This window comes from Ammospiza nelsoni, chromosome 1, assembly GCF_027579445.1.
Source record: "Ammospiza nelsoni isolate bAmmNel1 chromosome 1, bAmmNel1.pri, whole genome shotgun sequence".
Classification (NCBI taxonomy): Eukaryota; Metazoa; Chordata; class Aves; order Passeriformes; family Passerellidae; genus Ammospiza; species Ammospiza nelsoni.
Window position 1 is genome coordinate 27,944,576 of NC_080633.1, and position 23,384 is coordinate 27,967,959.

Consider the following 23,384-nt stretch of genomic DNA (forward strand, 5'->3'; position numbering starts at 1 on the left):
TATTAGCTGTGGTTAAACACTTATGATTTTCTAAATTAGAACTAATTACATCCCCTAAAGTAGAAAATTAGATCAACAAGCCATTTCATTTTGTTTTAGCAAAATGTCAATAGGATAGTATTAAGTACATGCATTTTTATTCAAATGTAAATTGAGAGCACATTTTTTTTTTTAATCTGTGAACATTTACAGAAAAGACCATGTGGTTGTTTAACATGCCTCTGCAGACTAAATTAAATTCAACAGTAATATGAATATAAATCAACTTTGAAGAGCATAAGTTAATTGACAAGGAATGTTTTTCCTTTCTAAAGCTCTCCAAGGAAAGAAACTTCAGGGTTTAACTTGGGCTAGTGCTAAACTTGGTCCCAAAGACTAAATGCTTATTATCAGTCCAAGCCTTCCAACACTGCCAGGGTGCTCTTAGATCACATTTTACAGTTTAGTTTCACTTGAAGAGGATGCAGACTGTATGGTCAGACTGCTCCATTACCAAGTGCAGTTTGTGGGACAGCTGGGAGACTTGACTTCAAAATTGCATTTGTGACTGAACTGCACTGCCAGAGCAAGTGTACCCAAGAATGTCAAGCTCCAGCTTGAGGAGAATGCACTAAAGGACACTGGGATGACTGTTTGAGTTTTGTTTTCTGATCTAAGATGGTCAGGGAATGACACTAAAAATCTTGCCAGTTTGAACAACAGTAATGAGACATTTTACCCCCTGCGATATATTAGAAGATTAGAAGGGATACTCTAGTTCCAAGCCCCCTACCATGAGTAGGGACCTTCCACTGGACCAGTTTGCTCAGAGACCCATCCAATCAGGCCTGGAACATTTCCAGGGATAAAGCATTCACCCTTCTCTGCATAACCCATTCCAGGGCCTCATCACCCTCTGAGTGAAGAATTTCTTCCTAATGTGTAATATAAATCTACTCTCAGTTTGAAGCCATTCCCCCTTGTCCTGTCACTACATGGCTCTGTACAAAGTTTCTCTCCATCTTTCTTGGAGAATCCCTTCAGGTAAGAGATCTTTGGAAACACAGTATTCAAAATCTGCATGTAAGCATGTTTTATTGTCTGCAGTCTGCAGTTCACAAAATATGCAAAATTCTTGCAGATGAGGAACTAAGACAGATCCTTTACTGCCTGAGGAACACTAAACCAACACATACTCCTTCTACCTCCATCTGCTCCTTATGTTAGAATGTTTTTCTACAACAAAAATACAGATAAAAGGGTTATTTGAAGTTTGGAAAATTCTATATCAATAACGTAAATATAAATCAAATTACCTGGTTGACGTGATCTAGCTTTGGACAGGGTCTTCCACCATTGTAGGGTTTTTCACGCAGCCATTTAGACCGAACCTTTACCCCACTCCCACAGGATTTACTACAGCGAGACCAGTTGGACCACTCACTGAGCTTGCAGTCTGAGGGACAGGGAATAATACAGGCTTCCTCAATATACCCTGGATGGATGGAAAAGAAAGTGAAATCTCTTCAGCATGTCAGTTTGCGACTTCTCCCTGAAGCCCTCGTCTGCTTCATTTAGATTCTCCAAAGTTTGACTTGACAGGACTGTGTGAATAGAGAGATCTCTTCATCATTAGGGATAAATTAAATTCTGCAGAAAATTGACACATATAGTTGGAGACTGTTAGAGTAGCAGCTGAGCATCCTCACTGCTCATCATCCCATCTGATTAGGATTCACACTCTCCAGATTTCAGCATTCAAACTTTCTGACAGCTTCAGTGTAATTGACACTAACCATCTCTTGGCGGCATCATTCTTACTCTGTAAAATAATACGTGTAATTTTTTAAAAGGAAAAAAGGTGTAATTAGAGGATACTCCACAACTGTATCAAGTAATTCAATTGCAGTTATACATCAAAAATCCAGCTGAGAAGAAATGCATCTTGCCAGCCTGGAGCAAGGGAACTTAACACCTTGTGACCTTTCTAAGGCTAGAAAGAGAGAGTAGCCTGCCACATTAATGATCTGCCGATTAACAACCATCTGCCCCCAGCAGCACACTGAATAATTGCACTGAATGGAAAAGCAGATGTTTGTTTTGGTTAAGTCATTGGTCCAGAGAGCTTGGAAGGGGGTATGACATGGTCTGCAGGGAGTAACATGAGGCCTCAATTCACTGAATAAGTGAAAATGTCTTTCTTTCAAAAGCAGCATATGCCATAGCTCTACAATATGTATAATTTATTCCAATATTTAAAGGAGAAGCTATAATCCATCAAATAAAAAGCTGGCCTTAACTGCATGTTTACTACAACTATGTCCTGAACTCTCTTCTCCTCTTTCCTGTGTCAGATTTGCAAAGTATTTACCATTAGCAAATATTCACTTTACAAATTTAAAACCCTGGTGGATTTAAACTTGTATTAAAATATTTCATTAAAATATTTTAAAAACACAGTTGCGAAATTTTCCATACTTGGTTAAGATCATCCTCAAAAGATTGCCATGGTTCACTAGGCTTCAAATGTTTCAATTGTTTGTCAGATATATAGAATTTCTTAAATTTGAAGGGGATCAATCTTGTCATCAGAGCTGAATTGTTTTTAACGTATGCTTCTAAACAAAGTTGTTCTGTCTCTTCTAAAAGGAACCAACAAAAACCACTAAGTGGTTTGTAAAGAATCAAACCACTTAGTTTTCAATTCTATATACCTATTTCTAGTGAATTTGTTGGTTTAGATATAGTTAATTGTTTTAGAAGAAAAAAATTTTTAAATATACAGTAGCATTTATATTATTTTATGGTCAAGTTCAGGTGATGTTTTTATTTTGTATGGTTTTACTCTGTTTAGAAGTGTTAAATATTTAAATAAATATAAGGAGCACACCTGGACTTGAGCACTGTGAAACTGCTGCTCACCAAACATGTCTTCGTTAAAATGACTAGAATATTATTACCTTGAATTACAATCATATTTATTAAATAGCTGTTGCTATTTGAGCAACGAGTTCAGTGAAAGTGTATGAAGTGATACCGTGTTAGACAAAATAAATTTTTGAGTATCACATCCCTGCATATAAGAGATGGTGACATAGATTGCCCTGCAGCAGTAGATGCAAAATTGATTATGCTTCACCTTACCTGACATGTCTGAGTCCTAGAAATCTGATGCACCCTATCTCAGAGCTCCACCCTGCACTGAAGTTTGATTGCATAAATACCAAAGTCTGCACCGGCATCAGAAATGAGTTTTCAACAAGTCCTCTCAGGTGCTATACAAAACCATGTACTCACACAATCAGGAAGCTACTGAATGAAAATGTAAAATAACCAAAACAAGTTAAAAGAAACAACTCCCTTCAAATAAAAAATGTTTAGTGATATTTCTTGTCTGATAGAACTAAGTGAAAATTTCATTGCTTTATGAAATTTCTTGTGATTCTGAAATGCTGCTTTTACTTTCAACATAACTTCTAAATACTGTTTTTCTGGAGAAATCTTTCTACTATATCTCAGTTATGCCATTTACCATTTGTGAAATTTTTATCTCTGGTAATTAAGGACTGAAAAACCCAAAGTCAAGTTGCTTTAAATATCCTTAAGCAGGTAACTTGAATTAGTACAAGCTGCTTCAGGAAGACTTTATTTTAAGGTCCAGAGACCTCTGAGATTGTCTTAGTAACTCTCAAAGGGATCTTCCCAGTCTTTGCCAAGATCTTCTCTGGGATACCATAGTATTTTGGGATTTTGGTAACACTTTACAGCCTACCAAAAGGAGCCTGTGTGGAACATACTAAACTTAAATAATTGACAAACTATAAATTATTTTGTTTCATTTCTCTTCAATTCATCCACACAAGGGCAAAAAGTTTAACACATTTAGAATCTTGCAGAGAGAAGTTGTATCAAACACATTATACTGTATGCAATTTCCAGGTAACATTTTAATTACCCTGAGCTATATTCCAAGTGAATCCATAAATTTTCAAATGAAACCATATCACTAGAGTAACATTTATACTATCCATGAAATATCAACATTGAAGTCAGCCACTAGAACTGAACTGCCTTACCATAGAAGGCAAAAAGGGAAAACAGCATCCTACTACAGATACAGAGTCTTATTAAGAGTTATGGCATGGAAAACTGCAATCTGCATTTTACAGAGGATGCAGTGGTCCATATGACACTATCCACACACTCTATAATGAAACACTACTGAATTGCAATCTTATACTGGCTCCTTAATCCTGCAAGCTTCATGGAATGGCTTCTGTTCACCATACAGCTCTTTCCTGCGCCATCTCCATGATGTCTGGCCTATGATGTTCTCCCCTCCTTCTTTTCTATTTTCTCAGAAAAGCATCAAGACACAAACTCCATGTCTGAAAGCTAAACAGCTGAACAAGAAGAATGGAAAAGACATCTTAAGAAGAGAACAAGAATGGAGTCAATCAATGAAAGCACCAAAAAGGAGCTCTAACAAGGTAGGATCACTTGGAGATTCTGGAAGTGTGGAGCATTTTTGGAGAGCAGAGAGAAAAACACTTGTTATTTTGTAAGATGCAAGACAAGCATTAAAAACCCCTAACCACTGTTAAACTAACACAGTTAAGGGGGTCCACAAAGGAATTTCACAGCTTCTCCAAACAGACAGAAAAGAAAATAAATAATTTTTGCCTATATCCAAGAACACAAAGACTAAATTATATAATAGAAAAATATTCTTCACACAGAGGGTGTTTGGGCAATGGAACAGGCTCCCTAGGGAAGTGGTCACAGCACCAAGCCTGACAGAGTTCAAGAAGCCTTTGGACAATGCTCTCAGGTACATGGTGTGACTCTTGGGGTGTCCTGTGCAGGGCCAGGAGTTGGACTGTGTGATCCTTGTGGATTCCTGCCAACTCAGGATACAATTCCATGAAGTTACTTTTCATGGCAAAGAGAATTCAAAACAACAGAGGAAATGCAAAACAAAAGAGGGACTAAGGAGGAATAGAGGAAAGGGTAAGAAAAGACAGCGAGAGGGAAGAGGAAATAAACGGCTGAGAACATAAAGTCAAGAGAATTGTAAGGAGATACTACATGGAAACAAAGAAAGAGGAGAAAAGAAGTAAACATCCTGCCAAAAGTAATATCTTGGTGAAGCACAAACAGAACAAAATGCTCTCAAGAGCTTATGGTGGTATTCTCTGGCCAGAGAGTGAAATGCAATGAAGAATGTTCTCACAAATCAAAATAGAGGACAAAGGGAAGAAATACAAACACTGTGCTCACTGGTTTGTATTCCATAATTAATTAGTATGCAGAATGAAAATGACCTTGTTATATCTGACATCAAAAAGTTTTTTGGCATATTCATCCCTTGGCATATATTTCCTCTCAGGGGCCTCAGTATTTTGCTCAACAGACTGTTTGACATTTAGCTATTCTACTGGACTCCCTTAGAACTGAGGAAGAAGCACACTTCAAATTGCTTACAGAAAGCACTTTAGTCAAGAAAGAAGGGTGAATTAAAAAATAAATTACTTGTTTAAAATTACTTGTTCCACTCCACTTACTACCTATCAAATGGTACTTTTCAGGAAAAGCTTCTCTGGACTTGTTGTCACCTCAGATGACTTTTTTTGTGTATGAAGTCCAAATATCTTTTAGGGTGAATAAGGATGATCTCTGTGAGTTCATAGCAATCCTCCCTCAAATCCAAGAAAGCAGATGTTAAAGAACTTTGAAAAGTTTGCACTTGGTTGCTGTCGTTGTTGCTGTTTTTGTTAAATTTCAGATGGTTTTACTTGTAAAATGTTCACACTGCAAAAATCTTAGCAAATGAAGACCGAATACTGTTATATAGAAAAATATTGAAATGAAGTCAGGAGAAATACTACATTCAAATGAGACTGGTGATGCAGATACATAGTTTCTGACATGAAAAGGATGTGAAGGAGCCGTTTTTAAACTTTCAGTATTGTTTTCAGTTTGATCAAATCACCTTTGAAAAGGTGCTGCTTGTGTGTGTTAGCATAGAACCTTATTACAGAAACAAGCCTCCAGTGTGTGGGTAAGCATCTCTATGGTGGAATGTTACCAAATTATATCACACAGACTGGTTGGTTAATATAATTGCACCAAAAGTCATACCAGAGCTTTGAGGTTCAAAGAAGCAAGAAATTACCAGGGTAATGGCAGGGAGAAGGAAAGAATGAGAGCAGTGAAATGTCTATGAAGAAGAGGTGAGAAGATGAAGGAGGGACAGTGAAATAGAAACCCAACACTTTAAGGGCTGAAGATATGTTCTCTGGACATCAGCAGTTCACTTTTTGCCTGCTGTTTCTCATCCTGACTGAAGTGTTCCACAGCATCATTTCCTTCCCCTCACAACATCTGAGGGATGTTGGAGAGATGGGACTGTGGTACAGGGTACAGCTCTGCATGGTCCAGAGAGGTGTTGGAAAGAGTTGCCTATATCCAAGGCCTGTTTCTGCTCCCAGGGCAGTAGTTTCTCAGTTATTTCAGCTCCTGTAAGGCTGTGAAATGGGCAGTTGTCTGCTATGAGTGAGAACATGGCTATTCTGTCATTAAAGATTACTGAACCACAATTTAACAAATGGCTTTGAACCACTAGGAGTATGAACTGAACTCATTAGTAAAAGGGAAAAGTTTACTGTCCCATTGCTAATTGGCTATAAAACCTGGACTCCTAGAGCAAAGTAATTAACAGATGTGATGGATAATTTATAAGGGAGGACTTTATTGGACTTCACACTTTCTCTAATAACAAAGCAGGATAAGTAGGTGGATATAAGACCTTTCCCCACAAACTGCATGTGCAATGTGTAGGAGCAGACTGACTACTCCAGTTGAAGGGTGCAAACATAAACATCTCACAAAATGTTTACATGAACTCTTTTGTCCCTAGGACTGAAAGAATTATGCTCCTGCTTTCATGAGTAAATGTCATGCATGCTATGTTTCAAAGAAAAAAATGGTTTATGTTGTTCTCATAGATTTTTTTTTCCAGGAAATACAAAGTTCATGTATCACATCTTCCAGGATAAAGAAATATGCAACTATTTGTATTTCATTTGATTTAGAAGATATGTGTTTCTAGAGAGTGTTCATATTTCTGTTGATCCATGGAAAGATGTATTGAACACAATAAGACGTTTTCTTTTTCTTTTTCAGGATTACCCTTCAAAGGCTCAAAATCTGAGAGCAATTGTTCATGCTTAACTATCTCCTGCATCTGTAATTCTTCCTCTGGTGAACTAACTGCAGCTCCTTGGATTGATGGATGACTGCTTTAAGACTGATGTCCTGTTGACGAGGCAGATGTGGAAGCACCAGAATTCAGAGGCCTGAGGTAGGAATTCTGGTGCAGGGCAATAGACAACATATTGCAAGAAAACACATGACGTAAATATATATAGATTTTAAAAAATAAGAGAAAATATATAGGCTATGAAACAGTAATGTATCTTAATAAAAGTTTGAGAATCTAGGGTTACTACCATGCTAGATTAGAATTTCCAAGGGGAAATATATTTACTTTTGAATAAACATTCAACAGAAAGTCCCAATTAAATTTTAACACTGATTTTTTTTTTCTGTATAAATTTGCATTGCTTCAGGTTAGACTATTGAGAGTGAAAAAGCCACATCTAAAAATCCTAATAAAAGTGGATAAAGCAAGCTGTAATAGACATTTTGGACTATATAGACTCTGTTATACCATACAAGATTTTATTTTATTGCACATATAAGCAATTAAATACAAAATTCCTCCATTCACATTGATACTCCTAGCAGCTGTTGCAAAAGTATTCACTGATATGCAGATATTCCTCTCTAATCCTCCACATAAGCCTTGTAGCCACAGAGGGCTTTGTAGAGTCAGCACAAATCAATGCATCTCATTTAATTAATGCTGAAGGGGGAAATAATCTCACACTAATAAGGCAGCAGACAAACTATCCTGACTGCTTGACTGTGCCTAAGGTCTTAACAGTAAACGGACATGAATTAAGCAGAGTAATACGACCTATATAAAAATGCTGCATCTGTCTGCCATGCTACTCTGTTTGCCTTCAGCAGGCACACACAAACACAACCACCACCCAGCTTATGTGGGTCATGGTTCATAATTGATATATGGTGGAGAAAAACTGAATACTGAAAAGCAAATAGTTTAGTTCATAAGCATGGCAGTGGCTTGCTTTTGGGTTTTTTGTCATGAAAATTTAAAGGTACAATTTAAAGGAACAATGAAGAGAATCTCTCTCAATTTTTTTCACAAATACATGGAAACAGATTGTTGGCAGACATATGTCATTATCCACAGAGTTCTAGTACACAACTCATGGCAGAGATAAAGCTATGAAAAACAACGGAGGCTTTTCCAATGGAGAAAAAAACCTCTCACATTTGATTAACAAAATAAGTTATTATATTTCTCCAATAAAATTATCTATGTAGAATTGAAAAGCAGGAAGCAGAGAAAGGGCAATTTGTGTGTCTTCCACTAGGGGAAACAGGTAAAGAGCAGCTCAGTTACCCCTTTTATCTGATGCTCCCACACCTGCTGATACCTGGAAGCTCTTAGCTCTTGCCCACACTCTGCAGAACTGGAATGGATGAAAATACCAGTGGCAGAATATTTCAAATGGCTGCTGAATAGTGTAAACTTTCTTACCAATAAATTTAACTCAAATGTGAAACAAAATATTTTTAAAATGAAAGCAAAAATATTTGGCATATATAACACAAAGAAAAAAGAAAGTAAGGAAAAAACAAACCACCTTGCCTCTCTGCAGCTGAAACTTAGGTCTACTTTCAACTGTGTGGGATTTTTTTTGAAGCACCTGTTAAGCTACAGAAAGCTAAGGACCCTCTGCAGAAGGATTTCTGTCCTCTTCTTCCCAGAGTTCTAACCTAGCAGTACCAATAGAGATACTTAACTATAAGTTGCCTTTCTTTTTCTTTCACAGTCACTCCTGTCTTCTTGAGAAACTTGTTTGCACTTGGTACTTTATAACTGCACCCAAAATTTCAAAAATTATCATGAGAATACTCAGACAGGTATACTAATTTAGGATGGTCCTTGCATCACATCTGTCCTTTAGCTCCTTGGTGGCTGTGAAACACTGTTAGTTAACTCCTCTTAAATCTTTTGAACATGAGATGTGCCATGCAGGAAAGAGAGCCCTGAAGTATTTATTCTTCTGGCTCTGTTTACTTTTTCTTTTCTGAATAAATAACCAAACTGTGATGATAAGCAAGCAACATTTTGCAAAACAAAAAGCTTAAAAAGTTTTTGGCACAGCAGAGCAGGTCTGTTTTCTCATTTCTTCTGCTCAAAACAACATGGCTTGCAACACTGACCTGTTCATGGCTTTGTAAATTTACATGGTAATATTTACATAAAACTTTTGAAAGTCTCACTATTTGAGTTTCTTGTGTTATTTGAATATATCACAAAACATATCTCACGATGTATGAATAATATCAGTGTGGGTGCAGTTTGTCCCTCCTGACAGATTTAGAGGTTGTTGTCACAGCTGAAGAAGTTAAATTATCTCAATTTCCCATTTCAGGACTTCACAGTGTGAGAAGACAACAAAAGCTCAAGTTGGATACCAGACAGGAAATATCTTCCCTTAAATGTTGGACTTATTTTCCCTCCTAGTACAAGCTAATTTGCCAAATCATATGCTATAAAAATTTCAATTACATAATATATTATTTGGAAAAGAAAAAAGAGACCCACAGGAACTAAGAATAGAACAGGTAACATAGAAGAAAAATCTGATTACACTTTAGATCAGCCAAAAATATTAGTGAAAAATCCAGTGAAAAATCAGTTATAAAATTAGTGAAAAATCATTGCTGTAGGGAGATAAGATCCTCTGTTAAAATTTACAAAAAATAACCCAAGCAGGCTTGAATTATGTGTCCTGTCAAGTTCTGCTTGAAAAGCCAAATGCAGATTGATGGGAAGCTCCAAGGCACTTTTATTTTCCAGCAGGTGGGGTACTATCGTGATACTACAGACATCCCTTGTTAGTTTGGCATCATATAGCTTTTATGTTTGTTCTTAAAGAAAACAAAACAAACCAGAAAAACCTCCAAACAACAACAATTAAAAACCCCAACCAAAATAAAACAAAACCAAACCAAACCAAAACAAAGGGCATACTAAAACCTAGAGATGATGCCAAACTGAAAAACTGTCACACAACAAGAGCATGAGAATAACGAGAAAAGTGTTGTAAATAAGTACTGGGAAAATATAAAATAAGATTTAAGTGGCAAAGCAGAAGTTTGTACACGTTGCAAAAAAATAAAACAAATCATCAGAATGTAATCCATGAATACAAAGTAGTTATTCAGAAAAGGCAGTAAACATATACTGAAATTAGATTGAAAAACCTAGATAATTTGCTCTAGCTCCCCTGTATTTTCAAAAATATGCTAAATCTGTAAAAAATGCTGAAGGAAAACAATAAATTAGGTAAGATTTATGTAAACCTATACTATGTCTATGTACAAAACCTATCAATAACAGAGGATCTACTGGAAAGGAAACCATAAATTTAGTGATGTATTCATTAACATCAGTTTAAAACTTTATCATCAAAATTATGTTAGATTCTTCATTCCCTGTAAACATGAAACTCCTGCCAAACAATTTTAGGAAAGTAAAAAGTATACAGGATTAGTTCAATATGAATTCCAAGCTTTATATGCTCACACATGTCACCATGGACCAAGTTAACGTGTACCCTCCCTCTCAGATGGAACTGATTGGAAAACACAGACAGGAGGGGTGTGAGGTGGGGGGTGGTGTAGTGGAATATCAAGGAACCAGACATCTTAGTGAACTGATCTAGAAAGAAAGAATTCAAAAGAAAACAACACCTAAAAACAAAGGTTTCAGGCATCCCAACCTACAATAAATACAGGAATGACAAGCAAACACTTCCATTTTACAAAGTTAAAAGAGACTTCAAGTCTCCTGTGACAAAAAAAAAAAAAAAAAAGAAAAGATGGAACTTGAGAAAGAAAGAGCACAACAAAGCATTGCTATACTGTGTTTTTGGAAGGATGCCTGTGAGTGCTAATAGCACATAAACTGTTGCCCTGGCTGTAGCAGCAATGACAGTAACACATTGTTAGCAGCTTTTCCACTGGATTATTATTCATTGTGGTCACTGTGAATGTAGGCCACATTCCCTGATAAAATCTATTGGATCAGAAATTACTATCATGAAGAGAGAATTCTATCAGGGTAAACAATGATGGTTTAGAATATACTTTTTTAATACATTTTTCTTCCTCTTCTATTTCTTTGACTCTTGCAATGGAATTGCTCCTCAAAATGCACTGCCAGGGCTTCAAAGCAGATACATCCATATTTCTTCTACACAAAAAGTTGTTCCTAGCAGCAGCTTTTTACTTACCACATACAACAACATGCTCTTGGACAAACAGTTTCTTTCCTTTCTTTTGACACAAAAGTTGGCAGTGCCCATTCTTCAAGTCACTGAAAACTGATTGGCAGTGGGCCATCACTTCTCCTACTTTCCTACATACTGAAGTGCTTTTACAATTTTCCACTTTTCAAAGGTCACTCTGAACTTAATGCTGAAAAAGTGATTAATTTCTAACATAGTATATGCTAACACCTTGGCTTGATACATTGAATTTCTAGTTTATCATATCTCTAAACTAGAATTAATAGTGCAAATTAAAATTGCCTTATCTAATTCAATCTCTTTGATTAGTTATTTTAAATATATCCAAGTAAATAAATGAAATATCTGTTATCTTAATTTAACAGTAGAAAGTAGAAGCCATCTGTGAATTAAACTTAAATCGACCTTTTAACAGCACTAACACCCAGCTTTTCATACCAATTGCTCAGATACAAATTTTCACTGCAAGCAGGAAAAAAATGAAGGCAAAAACTCCACTGATGTCAATTAGGACATTTCTGGCTCACTGAAAACCAGAAACAGCCAGTTTTGATCCCAATGCTGCAGATGCATCCCCTTTAGGAAGGAACACTGTTCCTTCCTGGAGCAATGTAAATACAAAGAATAAAAAGTCTTTAACCATCCTAGTTTTACACATCACAGATTTACACAGAGAAAAAATGCTGTGTGCTGTTGAACTCAGGTCCTGTTAGTTAAGGTATTGAAGAGCAAATGGTAGAGACAAGGTTATTTAAGGGTTTAAAGCTATCTAAAGAATCTGTGGAAATAATATCAGCCTTTCCAAAATAGTCCTGTGTTTGTTTACTTTTTTTTAATTTGCCCCTTGTAAATGGCTTTATTCTCAGATTTCTAGCTACAGTAATCAGGAAGAATAACAAGAATTTAATTTTTTCAATAAAAATACCTAGTTAGTAGTTTACCATTACTTAATTGTACTATTTTAAAAGTCAGCAAAAACGTGCTAGGTTTGAAGGTATCTTGGGATAAAAGGCAGCCTAACCAATAAATATTAATCTGCTAATTCTACTTGTACATATATTATGTTAAACTTAAAGGTCATAAGTAAACAGATGAAAGAAAATAAGTTTGTAATACCATGACTGTTGCATCGCGATGTTTCCACAAGTCGATTGTTTTGGTCATAGCACGCCATGGCCTGGTAACGATAGCCTTGTCCACATTCCTTAACATCTCCTTGGACCTTCATTCCCAGCAGCACTTCTGTCTTACCCTCTGGTAAAATACAGTCTGACCAATTTCCCACAGGCTGAGCGCTGTACTTGTCACACGGGCAAAACTGATTCTCAATCAGAGGATACAGCTGAGAATTTCTACATTTGTCCTTTTTCTTACTCTTTCCTAGAAAGAAGAAATAGTTATTAGCAAGTTTGTATCAGTTTACAGCTTATCTCCCAAAAATTTAATTTAGGCTTCTGTAACAAGTGCTTGCAACTACATACATACATACACCTAATACCTGTTACATTTATCTTTATTAAATTAGGTTATTGAATTGAATTTCTAAAGTAGTGGATACCTAAAATTTGCATAAAGGCAATTTCTTTTTTAAAAAGAAGATGTAATTTATATTTAATTTGGATAAAAAATGTCTCAGGAGTAAAGTTCAAAAATGTTAGCAATTAAAAAAATACACTCTTTTCCTGCTATTTCATCAGCAGTGTGCAGTTTAATAACAAGATTTCTATTGGGATCAAGCTTTTTCAAGTTGAAGGGAGTAACATGCATCTTTCCTACACTAGTACCTTCTTTCAAAATATCAAAATTCTTTCATCACCTGTTATCATACATTTGTTCATAATTACCATTCTTCCCCTCTAATAGAATAAGCTCCTTCTCTGAATGTTTCCATTCAGTACTGTTCTTGCTTTCTTTCCTGAACCGTAGCATAGCCATCCACTCAATTTCCCCTTTCCAATAAATTTATTAAAATCTTCTCTTTGGTAAAGTTTGCTTAGTTTTCCTTTCCAAACCAGTTTATATAAATTAATGTAGTAGTCTTTTTAAAAGTAGTGGTTGTTACTAAGTAGTATCTAAGTAGCTGTTACTTAGATATTACTGTAAATGTAATGTTCTGTAGTATTTTCCCCGCTATTCAAAACAAGGCACTGGATATTGCAGCAACAACCTCAGTTCTTGTATTTGCTATTGTCTTCATTTAGAACAGTAGAATAGAAAATGGATACCTGGAGAAAAGTTTCTCATTCTTTTGACAACACAAAATGTATGCTTCTCCTCTGGAAGTATTTACCAGGAATAATTATGAATTTATTCCAAGTCTGGGTAACACATTGCCACAGAGAATACACCACAGCACACATCACAGAGTTGTCAAGTTTGAATGGGTAACTTAAATGAGGACAGGAAGTATCACAAAGTGTTAATATTGTGGTAGGAAGAATGTGTACTTTCTTGCTCTGTTTTTAAAATAAGGAAAAACACTGTTAGTCAGTTCTGTTCATTTTTTCCCTTGTGGAAGCAAACCTGACATAAAGCTTACTGGAATTATTAGACAGTCACAGTGAGGCTTCTTGAAGATCATGAATTATTCATTTTCCACTGGTCTTCTGATTTACAGGGGGATGGAGACAGGAATAGGGTTTGGATCCTATCACATTCTTTCTGAGCCTGCTAATGGGCACCCCCCTTAGCTAGCTTTCCTGCACCACAGACAATACAGACTAATTGGCAAAGAGTGCTGTGACAGGGGCCAAGCCTCACTCTTGAGGTTTCAATTATAATTTAGAAGCAGGGCATTTTTTTTCACTTCATGCAGAAGAAAAATAATTTAAAAAAAAACAAAACCAACAAACAATAGACTAAAAAGAAGTTGAAGAAAAACATGTTTGAAAGTGGAACAGTGTCCAGACTAGGACAAGTCTGTGGCAAGGGCATCACTGATAAATCTTTTTATTCTGCTAAATAAAACTTAAAGAGCCTTCTTGGGACACAAAAAAAGAGCATTATTACTTATCTCAAGAAATAAGGCAAAAAACGAGCCATTGCCTTATTTGGTCTGTGGTGCTGTATGCAGACGATGAAAAATGGCGAAAGAAAGAACTGGGAAACATTCAGCCAGAGAAAGGACTGGCTTAATCATAAGGACTGGCTTAATCTGACATTCAAGACTGCAGCTAAGTTCAAAAGAGGTAAGCCAAAGCTTAAGGCTGAAAATGGTGGTTTATAACAAAATGCTGAAACACACTCAGCTGCCATAGTGGCTCTAAATGCACCAAAGAACACCATGAGAGAAGGAAGCCTGCTTTAGCTGAGACCAGGTGTGGGAAGAGGAAGGCATCTGATCCTGTTAAAGTGAGATGATTGCTGACTTTTCTGACAAAAAGAACCCACAAAGAAAAAAAAAACCAACACAAAAAACCTCAACATAACAAAAAAAAACCCCTATTATGTGCACTATATTTAGGGGGGAAAAGTATTCTTCTATGCTCTCCCATCTTCTCATCTCTCTAGCCACTTACCCATATCAAGAGCCTCTGACACATGGCACGAGTTTCTACTCCTGGGTATTGTTCCACCAGTAGCATACAGAGCAAGAAATTGGATCTGCTTTCTGCCACTGTAACACTTGTCAAAAGGGAACCTCTGAAGTCCTCAGGTTTTAAACAAAACATTATCAATAATAAATAAAAGCAGCATTATTTTGCTTGATACTCTTACCAACAAGAGTGCGTTTCCTTGTCCTGACTCCTCCACAGTCCCCATTACAGGGAGAAAATTTTGACCAGGTCGTAAACTGACAGTCGTCTTGGCAGGGAATCTGGCACGTCTGTGTCAAGGGTGGTAATGGGCCAGAGTACTTAAGGCACTCACTGATGTCAGCTTGTCCTCCATCGTGTCTGCGACAAGTAATTGCTGGAAGCAAAAAGAGACAGAGTCTAATTCACCGTATTTTTTTTAAGGAGTGTCGCTATTCAATTACGTAAAGTCTACTATATTCTATCATTCTATCACACTGAAAGCCCAAAATACCTATACAGCAGCTTAATATTTGATGCCAGTTTTACCTTGAATTGAATACATTTCTAATTTCTCACTTAAGATTTTGTTAAAAATAATTTATCAGGACTTACCAGGCAAAAAAACTACAGACAACTGTAAATATTATAAATGCATTGCTGGCTTATGTAAAGCTCCTTGTCCACTAGGACCTGCAGGCAGAGCAGCTTTCCAGGAGGTCAGTCCTGGGGCATGGGGCCGGACCCTGCACTTGCCCTTGTTGAATATCAGACAGTTCTTTGCCCATCTCCCTCAACTGTCCAGATCCTTCTGAAGGGCTACACAGCTCTCTGGGGTAATAACCACTCATCCCAGTTTTGTATCACCAGCAAACTTGCTGAGGAGGCACTCTACCGCTTCATGAAAGTCAACAATGCTCTATAATTGTTTCTCAAGTTTTTTTAAGCATGGCTGCTTATCTATTCTAAGCTCAATAAACCTAACTTCAGGTCCTTCCCCAAAACATCATAAGACTTATTATACAGTAACAAGATAGGAAACTTCTAGTTGTTTGTTCACACAATAGAATTATATTTATGCTTCTTGGCATCTGACAGCAAGCAGTAGATGCAGCACCTTGACTGTAAAATAATTTGGGTCACCTATTGTTGCAGTAGCATTGCATCCAAATATTCTGTATTCATATGAAGGAATATAGCTTTTTATATTACACTCCATAGTTTAAAGATAGCTCTTCAATTGTGCTGACAATAATTGCTTTATTAGCACGAATTTTAAAAAAAATCAAGTTCAACTCCTGGAGAAAAGGGGAGTATGAATGCAGTACTTCAAAATAAAAGAGAAAACTGCCTATAAGTGAGCAAGAAGAGGGGCAGGTACCCAGCTCTTCTCTCTGGTGACCACTGAAAGGATGTGAGGGAATGGTTGAGGCTGTGTCAGGGGGTGTTAATTTACACCTCAGAAAAGGATTCTTCACCCAGTTGGGAGCTAAAACATGCTTCTCAGGGAAGTGGTCACAAGCCTGACAGAGTTCAAAAAGCATTGGGACAACACTCTCAGGTATATGGTGTGACTCTTGGGACTGTCCTGTGCAGGGCCAGATGTTGGACTGATCCTTCCAGGTCCCTTCCAACTCAGGATATTCTATGATTCTATAACTATTTCCTCCTGGAGGAAAAAAAAGGAAGCATAGCTAAGGGAATTTTTTTTTTTTTAATTTTTAAGGTAATTGTAATGGTCTAGTGAGCTATGATTTCTTAAAAAGGCTTTTTAGTCTGGCAGTTCTAAACTAAATTTCTGCCTCATGATGACTTAGGAAGCTGAACTTGCTGACCCATGTGTTCCATTTCAAGTCCATGTCCCTACTAAAACATACCCAAAGGTCCCAAGGGAATTGTTTTTGCCACACATCTACTGTAAAACACTGAGAGGGAGGGGGGTGTGTTTTTCCTGAGATACTGAGCAAACAACTTCCCTGATCCTTAACTGCCCTTTGGTGCAGGGCTGCCAGCACTGTTTGTAATAGGCTCAGTACTGCATTAAGTTGTGCTTACTGGGGGACTGGCCAGCTGCACACTGTCTAATACAATTATTTTGTCAAATCCTATTACTATTTGTGTAGTTTACATGAGGAAACATTATTTTCAGATATAATTAAAGTGCTTCAGTGAGAAAAATCAAATATCCAAAAATTGAAAATCTGTACTATCAGAATTCTAAGATCACACAAATGTTTTAGAAAACCACAAGTCAAACTTGTGTGATCTTCCAATAGAAGCCTAGGCTATAGCTTTGGATTTTTGTGAGATGCTCTTCTCTTCTAATAGCACACATCAATATCTCTAAGGTAAAACCACAGTTCAGACTAGTTTTACCATGTGGAAATTCACAGAGGTCAAACCTAAATCCTCCGTCTTGAGTTTGGCCTAGCTATATGCACACATTAGCAAAACTAATCGCATTATCTTCACTGCACTCTCAGGGAGATACAGGCCACCATTTTTAGCAGTGAAAACTATACCTAGCCAATGTCTAAAAGACAGTCAACTAACTAGCCTTTAATTAATTTCCTTTAATAACTTTAATTTAATTAATATCCTTTACTAACTTTCTTCAAAAGTTTAATTCTCATTTTACATATTCCCTCTCCATCTAGCTCTTGGATAGGATAAGAAATGTTGTCCACCAAAGAACATTCTTTCTTTCTAGCTAAATTGACTTTTTCTAAAACCAATATTCATTCCCTCCTCTTTCCTAGTTATAAACATTACTCCATAAGCAGATACCCATTATGTCATAAATTTTTTCAGACTCATATTAATGCATCTAATTTACATCCAGCAGACTCAGGTCAAAAGCTCCCCTGAGAATTAACACTTTGGTTTTTCCTAGATTAACTGTCAGTTGTACCATAGCAATCAAAGAAGGAAAACTTCATTCTCAAGATCTAAATATTTCACCTTAATAACAATACAAATTAGAGGACAGCGTGGCATACTAAATCAATTCCCAAATCTTAATTTTCACAGTGCCTGTCCATAACTATTCAGCTACTTCTAGTTGATAAGACTTGGGTGATTTGCTCTATATCCCATTTTCCTATTGTTATTTTCCAGATTTGGGTATCAAGGTTTATACTCTTTATGACAGCTGAAAAATGTGTATTTTTCCACTATTAGAAGCAGGGCTTTTGCCAACTGCATACATTCCATTAATACACTCTTTTGGCCAGCTAACAGTCTTGACATCTGAAATGCTCTCACTGTTAGAGAAGTTCCTTTTTCCACTCACAAGCTAACCTGGGCTAACTCATCCCTTCTCTCTTTGATCAAGCCTATGGGTGTTTAAGAAAAGATCGCTGAGATCGATGATTTACTCACTATACAGAGAAGTGTCTTCAGCTACTATAAAGCTATACCATACCAGGCTAATTATTTTACTTATACAACCACCTTATATTTATTACAGACATTAGCAGTAAGCGGAAAGAGCATGGTTCCTCCATTACTGAATTAAACATAGTAATTATTAAGTGAAAACATAAAACAAGCTAACAGAAAAATCCAATTTAACATAGAAACCATTCACTTATAAAATTGTTCTAGTATTTAACAACTATTAGCTCCCAGAAGAAAGGTGTGAAATAAATAGCAGTCTAAATTTTATAGACAAGGGACTTTGATGTAATTAAAACTTTGTTGGATAGCATTGTTTCCACCAAGTACCCACAGGAGACTACAGGCTAATATATTTCTTGTTGGCATAATGAAACACTGAGTCTGTATTTTAGCAAGTCATGTCATGTGTGAGTTTATATAAAAACCTTTCCAGTGTTTCATCATTAGCATACTTCACTGACATTTCACTGAGGTGTGAGATTCAGTGCCTCCTATATCTAAAAATTTCTTTTTAAATTAAGGTTCTTTATTGTCCTTTCTTTTACAATACATTTGTGATATAATTTTTTTCAATTGCTAACTATTTTTAACAACAAAAATATTTTTTCGAATTCTAGAAAACAAGAACTATTTCAGCACACTAAGTTTTCTTATGCCTTCTATCCATATTGTCTAAGCTATGATTTCATCTATTTTTATTTCTTTCTTTGTGGTACACAGTGGACTAGACACAGTGTGACAAAATATTCCTACCACAAAGTATCTTAAGGAGTATATGCCCTTAATATTGTGAAAATACAAGACTGAGTGCTCTTTATGTTCCAAAGACAATAACAATGTATTTCTGCCAAATAAAGTTGTATGGAGATTGTGGCTCTTTTTTGCCAATAAAAAGTTATGTTCTCATGTAAACACTGCTTTTGAGCAGTTGTCCAAATTCTTACTTATGACTCCTGAAGTTGATCACTGTACGTTGCAGTGACTAAAACACAAACCAGGCAATAGAGCACTCTCATCTGTTAAGGCTACAGTAAAATAGTAGTTTATAGCTCCATGAAGAGCAGCACTCCATGATTTTGACTTCTTTCCTGTGCTTTCAGTAAGGGCATGTAACACCCACCATAACTGCCTCCATAAGCGATGCCTGCAGAGGGAGGCTGCTGTCCCTGTTAAGCTGTAGAGTGAGAAAAGAGATTTTGAACACTGGTTCTGCCTTCAAGCCTCCTCACAGCTCTAACAAGCCTGCAAGGCCTCTCTGTGTGCCCATGGCCATCCTGGGATGCTTCCTCCCATTCCTCTTTCAAATAACTACAAACACTCTGTGAATGAAGAACAGTGAGAGCTCAAGACCAGGTCTTCAATAAAGGCCAATTCCCAGTGACATAATGCAGCTACTCAGGTGTTTTCTCTGACAGCCAGGTCACTTAAACTTCTGTTTAAGTTTGCAAATAACTTTCCTCTTGCTATTGCAGAATATGTTGACACCACAATTTTTATCCCATTCCTCCTACAAGACTGAGGAAGATTCATGGTGGCAAGGACTTCAGGCTGTGCATCCTTCTGCCAATCTCTTTTCGGTCACTGGGATGGCCCTTACCATGTGCACCCATCCATACACATCATGATGTGATTCAGTTATTGCAGTTTGGGCACTCGAGCTTCTCATCTGCTACGTCCTCTTCATTACCATTGGGATGCAGCCCAACAAGCCCTGTCTTACACTTGCAGGAGCTACTGGCAAAACAAATTTTATTAACTTTCTTAGGTTTTCCTATACAATGCAAAAGGGATTTTAGCTGTCTTTCTAAGTTCCTTCACAAGTCACTGAAGCTGAGATTGACTAACACAGATTTAAGAGATAAGCATAACATCATGCATGCTTGCCTAAGTTGTTCACAATTTCAAACTTAGTAGCTTGGTTTTATTAAGCAATTATTCTCTAATCTAGTTTTTGACTGGTGATTGTTGTCTTATTTTCATTTTCTTGTCAGGAGAAAGGTGCATTTTGTATTTGCCACCACTGTGCCTTTCTCTCCTGGTTTTCAGGTGACTCATCAATGCATCTAATCAAATAATCTTGTTAGCTGAGAAACAGCTTATGAAAATAAACAGAAATTTTGTTGCAGTCAAATATGGCTTTTCTCTGTGTTTCCTTTTCTTGTTGGGTAGGGTCAAAAGGAAATTTCAAAGTCCTTGCTGATGCACACGTCATCTCCTCTTGAGGGTTTTGAACAAAAGACTGAAGCCTGAAGTTCCTCAGATCTGTAATACACTCCTGCTCTGCTTACCCACTGTTAGAAGACATTTTATCAGTGGTACAAATTCAGATTTTCATTCATCATAGGAATTCAATACAATTGTCATGACCACCAACCTTCTTCAAATAAAGTTTATGACTACTGCAATGAATTTGCTACTCAGTATTTAATGCCACTTAGGATTAGATATAAATGCTTGCCCATTATTTGCATGAATAGCTAACAAACACTTAAAAATACTTTTAGAGAAAATCTTTTTTAAAACAAAACCACCAAGCTCTTTTATTCTCTTTCCTCTGCATTGACCCAAGTTACAGTTTTACAACATTCATTTAACTTGACATGATTTGTAACAAAACCTCCATTATACAAGACAGATAGCAACAAAGCTGTCTTCAACAATGAATCACTATTCTAAACTTTATGATTCACCCAAGTATCTCTTTAGCCAAGAAGGATGAAATGTGATAAAAAAAATCTGAAGAATGGAAGAGTAAATAGTAAAACTGTGATACAAAGCAAGGCATGCATATGTTCTTGTTACTCAGAGACTCCTAACTGCAATTTCTAATGATTTCTAACTTCTAGTTTTTCCTTCAGATTTAATTATCTTTCTAACTAAAACATTAACAGTAGCAGACTATTTTGTTCAAAATAAACTGCTAATGAATGCATGGTCAGATGTGCCTTTTCCCTGGTGTACATTCCTATACTTTCTCATTTAACACATTTGCTGATAATCTATGTGTTACAGTGTCTGTGTGTGGGCAATCAGATCAGAAGCAGGACAAGCTGATAGGAATGGCGACATCCCCTTGCATTGAAAAAGAGGAACTCAGAACCCTTTCCACAAAGAAGAATGGAATTATTGCTCTACTGAGTATCAACCCAAAATGAAAGAGCAGTGCATGGGAAACCAAATGGCAGAGATTACTTCTAAAATATTATTATTTTGCTTTGTCATCAAAAGCAAATTGGCACCAACAGATGGATCAATGTGTGATTTCTGCATGCATGAGCACCAGAAACTTGAAACAGAACTCTTTCTCAACTGGAAAAAAAATGCTGATGTGTCAACAATTTTCACAGTATGGTCAATATTTGTACAGAATTCACCAACAAACAGTTAAATGTACTGATCAAAATATCTGTATTACAGTAGCAATCATAAATGCAGCACCAGAATGTTATCCCAAATGGATTTCATATTTCAGTGTTTAGCAATTTGTGATTTTGGAGCGGTTAAAAAGAATTGCACAGTAGTAGCTCAGTCTTTTCCGTATCTACATCACATATTAAAGAAATTATATATAGTACAGAATTTTTTAGCGACATATTATTATGCAAAGTTTTCCACAGCCTGTAGAAATTTTATTTAGGAGTAGCTAAGTGTGCAGAAGGAGCCAAGAATTAACAGGGAGAGGAGATAAAACTTCTTCTCAAGTCTTCCTTCAGGTGAAATCTCTCTAATACTGTCCAGTGCACAGCTCAGTCAGGCAGATGTTTGCTTTCAGGTCAGCCTCCCTTCAGTGAGCACCTCACATTAAATCAGCTCTTGTGCAGGGGGCCAAACAAAAAAAATGTGTGCCACTTGAAATTCACACATGGCTATTTTGATGGCAGAATTTGAAAGGCAAGAGGGGATAGGGAATTGATACCCTGTGTGGGAGATAAATTATATTATCAAATAAAACACACTATTCATGTTCAAAATGCAATTTTCTGAGGTGTGAATAAAAAGAATTAGCTGATAATCTCTAGTATTAGAGAAGTGTGTTTTCCAAAGTGAAATTTACTTTTGTGCAAAAATTCAACTTGTACTTCCAAGTCATATACATTGTAAAGGGAAAATATTTCACCTCTGTCAATCTGAGGAAAAGCTGTACTACTGTGTTTAGCTGCCACAGATTATCAATTTACATTACTCAGTATAAAATATATGGTAAACACATTGTGAGGTATTACAACACTGAGACATGATACATAATAAACTTGAGTTGGAAACTTACATTATATGTTAATTTACATCACTTACATAAATGGGAAAAAATATTGGCCAAAATCCCCTCTGTCCTTAGTGCCTATAACCTTCAACACTGCAGCAGCCTAAACAACATTGAGATTCATATTTTGATATCTGGACTGAGGTGCAAATAAGCTTCCATTTTCCAACTTGAATAATTTGCTCTGTGAATTCTACAATGGAATTTATATATGAGATAGACCTGACAAAAAGCAGTAGTAAACAAAAATCTTCCTTTCTAACAATTGATCTCAGAAACATTCACAGAATTCTATCAAAAACACCAGCTTTCTTCAGGCTTAGCTGCTCCAGGGGTTCCTAATTAAGGATTACTCATCCTACCACTTGACCACATTACACTGGAAAGCTACTTGCATTTTATCTGCTTGTGGGAACAAGATTACTGCTTGAATACATCATCTTTCACAAGATCGAAGTCTGTGTAGTACCAAAGGGAAATTCTGTTGGTTGCTTTTAACAGATTTGAAAACTACATGGCCATTAATTTCAAAATCATGTATTACTCTATATATGTGTGCCCTGTACATGTTTGGAATTACATTTAAGAAAATATAAAGAAACTCTCATGACACGAAAGAATAATAAAATCCAATCTGCATGCACTATTATTAACTGACTGTCTTTATTAACTGACTTTGAGACAAAGTCAAGGGATTTAGGTACTACCATGTAAGCACAGAAGATAACACTTTTTACTATTTGAATTCCTACCATC

General features: G+C 36.5%; 1 protein-coding gene across 1 annotated transcript in view; it reads right to left on the reverse strand.

Moving 5' to 3' along the window:
- THSD7A (thrombospondin type 1 domain containing 7A) overlaps positions 1-23,384 on the reverse strand; it is a 254,685-nt gene that overhangs the window by 28,587 nt on the left and 202,714 nt on the right. The window contains exons 14-16 of the mRNA XM_059475319.1: positions 15,171-15,365; positions 12,570-12,833; positions 1,296-1,474 (exon numbers count right to left, since the gene is read on the reverse strand). Coding sequence (XP_059331302.1) covers positions 1,296-1,474; positions 12,570-12,833; positions 15,171-15,365 — 638 coding nt within the window. The remainder of the gene's footprint in view (positions 1-1,295; positions 1,475-12,569; positions 12,834-15,170; positions 15,366-23,384) is intronic.